Genomic DNA, 8,882 nt, shown 5'->3' on the forward strand with positions numbered 1-8,882 from the left:
CGAGGACTCAGATTGTTGTGGGCAATATCAGAGGTAGGTTTCTGCCGGTTCACCCCAAATTGGACAAACCAATAGTGGCGGCGGGAGGCTCCACCCATCTGCCCGGATGCTTCTGCGCATGCGTAGAAGCATCGCACAAGCGTGCGAGTGCGTTCACACGAACGAACCAATAGTAAAATAAATTGAAACCCACCACTGGGCAAGATGCTGACTTTGTAAACTGCTTAGAGATGACTGTGAAGTGCTATAAAGCGGTATATAAATCTAAGTGTTATTGCAGCGATGGCTAACCCTTTTGTCTTCCCATGCTGAAAGTGTGTGTGTGTGTGTGCGACAGCACGCTCGCGCATGCCCACACCCATAACGCAATGCACATGTGACACCCCCCCTGTGTTTCCCACCACCTGTGCATGCGATCCCTTCCGCCCCTCCGTGCACGGGCGTGCGTCTCCCGCATGTGCGTCAGAGACCTGAAAATCAGCTGATTGGTGGGAGACGCACGCACATGCACAGTGGAGCTGACCTGTGGTGATGGCTTAAGTGCCCACAGAGAGGGCTCCATGTGCCACCTGTGGCAGGTGTGCCATAGTTTTGCCATCACAGTGCTATTGCTATATTCCTCTAACAATTGTGATCAAATCCAGGCCAGCCTTCCCTACCAGTGTCTGCCATATGACCTCACTTTCCCCTTACCCTCAGCCAACAAGGATGCTTGCTGGAAAGGAAGGCACCATGATCAAACATTTCTAATAGACTCCAAATTAATAAGCTTGTGTCCATAGTGGGAAAGAGGCTGTTATTTGCCCGCTAAGTTGGAAGCAAGAACTTTTAGAAAATTACTTTGAAACCTTTTGAAAATAAGACTTTCATGGGGATGGTGATCATGTCCATGGTGGAGAAGTTCCAGGAACAGACTGGCTTTATGAAAGCATTAACGCTTCCTACGGGAAGACACACACGGCAGGATGAAAGCAGCAGGAGCAGTTTGGTAATACAGGTCTTTTTCCGATGAAACACGGGAAGCCTCCCACCCAGCCATCACGATGGCAAGGTGACCATTTGCCTCTTTCTCTTCTCTTTGGTCATGACCGCATCGTAATAGCCTTGGAATTTGATACAGAAGAATGGAATTGGGATGATGATGGTCAGGATGCCACATAGGGCTGTGCAGGCTCCAATCATTTTGCCAATTGGAGAGTGGGGTACCACGTCTCCATAACCAACTGTTGTCAAGGTGACCACCGCCCACCAGAAAGCTGAGCCGATATCCAGGAAAGGTGTGTATGCGTTGTCTTCAATGATGTCTACAAAATAACAGAGTGAGCCAAAGAAAAGGATTTCGAAGAGTAGAACCACGAGGAGCAGGAGGATCTCCCTGATGAGGGCCCTGGAGGTATAGGACAACACTCTTAGCATCAAAGGGGTCTCCACCAGCTTGAGGACCTTCAAGAGTTTGAAGAAGTACAAGGCACGCAAGAAGTCCAGCCAGAATACAAAACCCGGATGGCTTTCAGGATGCCTATACCAGGAAAGTTCAATGTAAACGGGGAAGAAGGAGAGAAAGTCGGCTGCATTCAGTGGGCTTTGAAGGAATTCCTTCTTCCTTGGGCAGGAAAGGAGTCGAGAAAAAAATTCAAGCATGAACCAGAGGACGCAGAAAAGTTCCGTGAGAAGGAGGTAAGGGGTCTTGGTGTTAAAGGGACTGTCGGCTTCAGTGTGAAGGTATGAAGCAAGGCTGGTCTGGTTTTCCAGGATGTAAAAAGGCAAAAAATGGGTGTCTTCAAAAGCTTTGGCAATAAAAAGGCAGCATACTCCTATATTGAAGAATAGACACACAGCAGCCAAGCCCTGTTGGGGAGGGGAGAAAGAGAGGAGGTCAGCAGGATGGATGGATTGCTTTATCAATCAAAGGTATACACCCGCTCTCTGACCCTGAATATCAGGGTGGCTGTGCAAATATCCTGTGCAAATTGCCAGCAGTGCAAGTGAGTTCAGTTAAAGAGGCTCAGCTTTTAGCACACGGATCACCTCTCTGAATCCAGGGCATCAGAGTGAACTGTCTGAAACTAGAGCCTCGGGGGCGAAATGACATGGTCATTTCGTGGTAGTATTCAGCATGTTCTGACCAGTTCTGGAGAAGAGATAGTGGAAATTTTGAGAAGTTCGGAGAACCAGTAAATCCCACCTCTGACTGGCCACACCGCATCTATTCTCTGCCTCCCGAGTCTCAGCTGATCAGGAGGGAATGGGGATTTTGCAGTATCCTTCACCTGGAGTGGGGAGGGAAAGGAGATTTTACAGTATCCTTTCCCCAGGAGTGTGGTGGGAATGGATATTTTACAGCATTCTTCCCCTGGAGTTGGGAGGGAATGGGGATTTTGCAGTAACCTTCCCCTGGAGTGTGGTGGGAATGGAGATTTTGCAGGGTCCTTCCCCTGGAACGGGGAGGGAATGGGGATTTTGCAGTATCCTTCCCCTGCCATGCCCACCAAGCCACACCCAGAACCAGTAGTAAAAACAATTTGAATCCCATCACTGAAATGACCCCTCATTTTCTTAAAATGCATTCTTATTCAACCTCCGTCTGCTTGAGAAAACAGTCCTTGCAAAGAGAAGAGGATTTTAGAGAAATCCCCCAGGTTGGCTGGTGGGGCTCCTGTACATACCTGAGGCTAGCTGGCCAAATGTGGGTCTGAATAGTCGATCTTTCAGAGGACAAACCTCTCTCTAACATCTGGTTCTCCCCACTCCCCCTTCTATCTATTCCCATCCATAAGCTCAGGAACAGCCTCCTCCCAGATACTCCCTGGAGAATTTCTCCTTCCCCTCCAAAAATTCAGGGAGGGGAATGTCTGCCCAATTTCTCTGCTCATGAACTTGGGGAAGAATTGTTTGTGTGGGGGGGGAGGGGGAGAATCCCATCTCTGGCCAGCTTTGTCTGAGCTAGAGGAGGAAGCTGGAGGACGCTGGAGGACGCTGGAGGCTGTTTCAATGCTGCATCCTGAATAGGTTGATTTCCACCCCATGGGGAGCTAATCAAATAGCCATTCTTACTTTTACTACTATTATAATGAGCAGCAAGATTTATACTTGATGTGCCATGCTCTTCATCCCAACAATCCTGAAGGTATTCTCTTATAACGCCTGAGAGAAACGGACCTCAAAATGAATAAACTGCCCTTCAGCTGATCCTCAGCTTGTCTTGCAGGTCCAGGAAACTCAACCAAATGGCTGCCCTCCAGCTGCCCTTGAACTCTCTTAACAGTAACAGAGTGGGAAGGGACCTTGGAGGTCATCTAGTCCAACCCCCTCTGATGCAGGAGACCTGTACGAGGGATTTGAGCCACCAAATTGCCAACCTTTATGATCGACAAGCTCAGGATCTTAGCCACTGAGCCCTGCAGGGAGACAAAAGTTCAGCAAAGTTCTGAAAGAGTGACCAGCCGCTTCACGCTAACAAAACAGGCGGGTGCCTTTGGCTCGGCCTTGGGTTATGGCCCCTGAAGAGACCGAGAAAAACACTGAGGCAAGACTGCAAGGAGCACATGCTGCCCCCCCCAAACCGTAGTTGACCTTTGCACTTAAACTGGAGAAAGGCTTCTCAAACATGGTCCAGATTCTGGTCCTCCATCGGCCCCTCCAGGCACTTTGGTTCCTTCCTGCCTGGTCCAGGAGCCCAACCACCGCTTGGTCTTCCTCCCGGAGGCCGTACTCTTCCTTTTGCCTCTCAGTGATGGCCAATTTCTGCCAGCAGCAGGGTGCCAGGGGGGCGTTGCTGAGACCCCAGAAGGCCAGCTCCTCATCCAGGGCCGACTTGCAGGTCAGGTCAGGGCAGTGCAGCTCTTTGGTTCTGTAGTAGTTGAGCACCTCCTCAAAGAGGCAGGAACTTCTGTCAAAGAAGAACTCCTTGGTGTCCGGGTCGTAGTCGAAAGTGGTGGCTGCCTGGGGCTCCGTCAGGCGGCATAGCCTGGTGCCAGGGAAAGCCTGGAGGGTGCTGGCATAGGTCTCAAACCGGAGACCCCCAATGTTCAAGGAGATCTTTTCCTCCAATGGTTTCATCTCTTGCAACTGGCTGCCAAGAACAGGAAAAGGTCTGTCGTCATAATCATCAACATCATCATCATCATCATCATCATCAAGAACAGTGATGGCAAACCTTTTTGGCACCAAGTGCCCAAAATGGAATATGCTTAGATGCGTGTCGGAGCACTGGAAACTTGAAGAACAGCTGGTTGACGTGCACATGCCTGTTTTTGGCTGTTTTTAGGGCCATTTTCAGGCTGTTTTCAGGCCATTTTGGCCCAGAAAAAGGCCCAAAAATGTCCTGAAAATGTCCTGAATACAGGCCCAAAAAAGGCCTGTTTTTTGCCATATTGTGCCATTTTTGGAGCCGTTTTCAGGCCATTTTCCAGCCCTCTGGTGCCCACAAAAACCAGCTGCCAAAAACCAGAAGAGGAGCTGGTGATGGCGCACGTGACCACAGAGCATGCCATAGGTTTGCCATCACAGATCTAGAACATTCATCCAGGAGATAGCAGAGGCTTCATTATCCAGTGATTTGGCTGTAGCTAGGAATCATGGAGGTACTATTAACATTATTCTTACTATTATTAAGAGCCCAATTCTTTTAATACTGTTTTAGAAGAAAAGTGTTGGGAGACTGGAGATTTTACAATATCCTTTCCCCTGGAGTGAGGAGGGAATGGAGATTTTACAGTATTCTTCCCCTGGAGTGAGGAGGGAATGGAGATTTTACAGTATTCTTCCCCTGGAGTGGGGAGGGAATGGAGATTTTATAGTATCCTTCCCCTGGAGTGGGGAGGAAATGGAGATTTTGCAGTATCCTTCCCCTGGAGTGGGGAGGAAATGGGGATTTTGCAGTATCCTTCCCCTGGAGTCAGGAGGGAATGGAGATTTTGCAGTATCCTTCCCCTGGAGTGAGGAGGGAATGGAGATTTTACAGTATCCTTCCCCTACCATGGCTATGAAGCCATGCCATGCCCACCAAGCCACACCCACAGAACCAGTAGTAAAAAAAAATGAATTCCACCACTGACATTACTTCCTTCCAATATTTCCTAGTTAAGGAGGGACTTCTGTGGATCACAGTCACACTGTTTCTCCAAACATTTAGAAAAAAGAGGTTGTCCACCAGAGACTAAGGGACAAGCTCTCAAATACTTCCTTCATACTTCATCCTTCATTAGTATAATTCTTTCTGGCTGTTTCTTGACCATTGGAAACAGTGCCTCAGAAGTACGTAATAAAATATCAAAAGAAGTATTACATTTAACTCATTCATTTTAGCACCTTAGATTTTTTTTTTAAGTTAAATCATCTGATTCTTTCAAATACCTGACCATCCTTTGGATGGTTCCTCCCAGCTATGGAGCCCAAAGTAATTAACACAGTAATTTTCTCAGAAAGATCCAGGCTGAACCAGGGGTGAAATTCAAATTTTTTTATTGCCAGTTCTGTGGGCGTGAATTGGTGAGCGTGGCATGCCTTGATGGGCATGGTAGTGGAAGGATACTGCAAAATCCACATTCCCTCCCCACTCGAGGGGCCAGCCAGAAGTATTTGCCTGTTCTCCGAACTATTCAAAATTTCCACTACCTCCAGAACCTGTCAGAACCTGCTGAATATTACCCCCGGGTTGAACATGAAACCCAGTTGCCTCTTTAATTGTCTGCTCAGGGAACATGAATTATTTGAAAATTGAGGATTTAAAAAGAAACAAATTAATCAAATGCATAACCTTTCCTGAAATTTTGAGCAAATATTTCCATAGCTAGCTGAATGATTTATTGAAAATTAGAAAAATAAGAAAAATAAATATATGACTATGAGAAAAATAAGAACTACAATTCAGTTCTGAAGCTCACAATCCCCATAAGGTAAAGATTCCCCTTACACATACTATATGTGCTAATCGTTCCCAACTCTAGGGGGTTTCAACACCAAAGACCTAGCGCTGTCCGAAGACGTTTCCATGGTCATGTGGCCGGCATGACTAAACGCCAAAGGCTCAATGGAACGCTGTTACCTTCCCACCAAAGGTGGTTCCTGTTTTTCTACTTGCATTTTTTACATGCTAGGTTGGCAGAAGCTGGGACAAGTAACGGGAGCTCACCCTGTTACGCGGCTCTAGGGATTCGAACCACCGAACTGCCAACATTTTTGATCAACAAGCTCAGTGTCTTAGCCACTGAGCCACCACGTCCCCACAAAACCCATACCAGAGAGTAAAAAGTTCCTGGTTGTAATTAAATGTTAAATGTATTCAGCCGGTTTCTGCCCAAACACAAGTGGTAGTAACAACCCGAGTCTTTTACAATCCACCCAAATGGAAGCACCAGACCTGGCTCCTTCTTCGATATAAAGGATGTTGAGCCCCTGGAACTGGCTTTATATCACTCCTCACTGGCATCCAAGAACGCCACTTTTCAACTCCTGGTTCCTTCCCCAGCTCCACTGAGGCTCCACCAACCTTCTCCTTCTCTTTTCTCTTTTTACCTTTAATCTTGTAGAGCAGTTTTGCAGAGTCTTGGAAAAAGCAGCCTGCAAGAGGAAGAAGAAGAAGAGGAGGAGGAGGAGGAGGAGGAGAGGAAAACAGGATGTGCTCAGGCTCATGTCCAACTCATGGAGGCCAAAAAAACAAAGCCAGGCTCTAAACAGAGGCACCAGAGGGGGGAAGGGGGAGGGGGGAGGTAAATTGCATAAGATCTTTCCCTGAACAGCATGGTCTGTCCCTTCCCGTTGCTTTGGCAAAAGCAGAGTGATGATGTTCTTCTGTCTTTATTTTTTTTATTTTAATTTTTTCACACACACACACACACACACACACACACACACACACACACACAAACTAACTCTATTTTATTTTATTTCGGAAATTGAGCAACTTTCGTCCCAAAGCAAACGTAGTCAAATGATTAATAACATAACTTGACCATAATTATAAGCATCTCGTAAAACTCATCAGCAGCAGTTATTCTAGTTGGTAGAATGGAGCCCCCATCTTTTTAATCAGTGGCCTAGAAGGATGGACAATTGAACTTTTAGCCCAACTTTTGTCATGCTGACAACAAAGGGGACAATAGGGTGGGACCCCATGCTTCTGGTGCCCCATTTCTCCACCCAGAGAGATGGAGGAGCCAAGGTCCATTTCTCCCCACAGTCTCTAATTGAAAGCCTGGCCTGTTTGCCTCTCTTTGGATGCTGGTTGTGTTTGCTTCCCACAAAAGCAGCTCCAGCCAGCCAGTTTGGCAGCCTGGCTAAAGGACCAGCACAGAATCCACCCATCTTACCCAAGACAGAGGCAGCCCCCCAACCTCCCTGCCCCACACCCCCACATCACTTCCAGGTTTGGATGGCAGAGAAATTAATCAGTAGGCTGATCAAATGCATTTTAGCCATTTGTTTCAGAGGGTAAGGGAACAGCAGCCCTGGGGAGACGAAGGAGCTCAGCCCGTTACTAAAGGGCCAGGGGTCCCTGAGGCCATCTAGTCTGTCCACATTGTGGTGGACATGTAGAGAAGCGAAAAAATACTGGGCAAGAATTCGAATGTGGTTGGAGAAGATGATGCAGCAACAAATTGACTTAAAGCCTGAATTGTTTTTGTTGGGTATCTTACCAGGGAAATATAGCAAAGAAAATGTATATTGATTATTCATGTAATAACTGTGGCTAGAATTGTATTTGTACAAAATTGGAAAGCTAAAGAAATCCCTAAAGATGAAATGGTGATTAAGAAAATATTAGAATGTGCAGAAATGAGCAGATTAACACTAGCAATTAAAAGAAATGAAGAATCCAATCATTATAATATATGGGGGTTATTTTATCATTGGTTAGAAAATGAATATGGATAAAAAGTATAAAATTAAACAATTTAGGAAGAGATATGTTATAACAGGAGATACATATGTTAAGTTGTAATGTTAAAATAAGAATTGATGTATATAAAGAATTTGGTGGTAAACTATAACTATTATGACAGAAAAAAATTGTGCTGTCGAGTTTGTTCTTGATGAACTTCTGCAAATTATTTCTATAACGCTTTTCATTATGGAAAGTGACAAAACAGCTCGCAACTCTACATTTAAGGTAAGGAATGACCCGCTCAGGCCCGGGGGGGGGGGGAAAGGGGGGGGTGCAGCTGGTAGATTGTTCTGGGCCTATGGAGCTCAAAGGGGACCCATGAAGGGGAATTTTAAAAAAAAAGTTTTACAAAACCCAATTTTTTTAAAGGAAAAGCACTATTGGATATATATACTTCATGCTCTGTACTTTGTGTCTATAACATACATGTCATTGCATCCCAACTATAATAACTGTTATGAGCTGGTCATTAATCTAGTATTCAATTCATTGCTTCTGAATATTGTTTCATTGTTTACCTACTAATGTGTACTGTTGCTTTTATTGTCTTTTACAGAGATACCTGTCCTCTTCTTAATATATTAGCAAGTACGTTTGAATGTAATTCATAAATGTGCAATTAGGACATTACTGATTTATGTGTCCATGTGTAGATGATGGGGGGGATATTAGTCCAATTCTCTCGGCGGTCCTGAGGACAATTCATGTGTGTTTGGGGGGAGGGCTGGATGCACGCGCGTGTGTGTCCGTGTGGAGGGGGTCTTCCATCCCCCATGTTTTCGGGTGGGGGCTCCGGGCCAGGACGGAGCTGGACGGCTCTTTCCTCCTTGCGCAACGGGCGGCCGGTCCGCTTCCAGCTAGGCGGTAGGTGGGAGGGGGGGGGCGACTGTCTCCGGATTGGCCGCCTCGCACCGCCGCTCGCCTGGGAGGCTCCGCGCCCCCCTTGCCCGAGCCTCCTCCGCCGCTGCTCTCGCCACTCGGAAGAGGAGCGGGAGAC

The 8,882-nt window shown here is 46.7% G+C and overlaps 1 protein-coding gene across 2 annotated transcripts; it reads right to left on the reverse strand.

Annotated features, from left to right (window-relative positions):
* Window positions 1-461: 461 nt before the first annotated feature.
* On the reverse strand, window positions 462-6,614 carry LOC106553623 (voltage-gated potassium channel KCNC1). Of its 2 annotated transcripts, none has more exons than XM_087727463.1 (3): window positions 6,517-6,614; window positions 3,574-4,072; window positions 462-1,848 (listed from the first exon to the last, which is right to left on the reverse strand). In XM_087727463.1, exons 2-3 carry the CDS (start codon window positions 4,057-4,059, stop codon window positions 1,039-1,041), a joined length of 1,296 nt encoding a protein of 431 aa, XP_087583589.1. In that variant the 5' UTR covers window positions 4,060-4,072; window positions 6,517-6,614; the 3' UTR covers window positions 462-1,038. The 2 variants fall into 2 exon arrangements, with proteins under 2 accessions (XP_087583589.1, XP_087583590.1); XM_087727464.1 differs by lacking the exon at window positions 6,517-6,614 and adding an exon at window positions 6,362-6,505.
* Window positions 6,615-8,882: the final 2,268 nt, after the last annotated feature.

This window comes from Thamnophis sirtalis, unplaced genomic scaffold (assembly GCF_051295495.1).
Source record: "Thamnophis sirtalis isolate CommonGarterSnake01/CBP01778 unplaced genomic scaffold, rThaSir2_p1.2 scaffold_13, whole genome shotgun sequence".
Taxonomy (NCBI): Eukaryota; Metazoa; Chordata; class Lepidosauria; order Squamata; family Natricidae; genus Thamnophis; species Thamnophis sirtalis.

Coding starts and splice junctions, on each gene's coding strand:
- LOC106553623 (XM_087727463.1), bottom strand. CDS start 4,059: ATGAAACCATTGGAGGAAAAGATCTCCTTGAACATTGGGGGTCTCCGG. Junction 1,849..3,573: donor TCTCCAGTTTAAGTGCAAAG/GTCAACTACGGT, acceptor CCTCCCCAACAG/GGCTTGGCTGCTGTGTGTCT.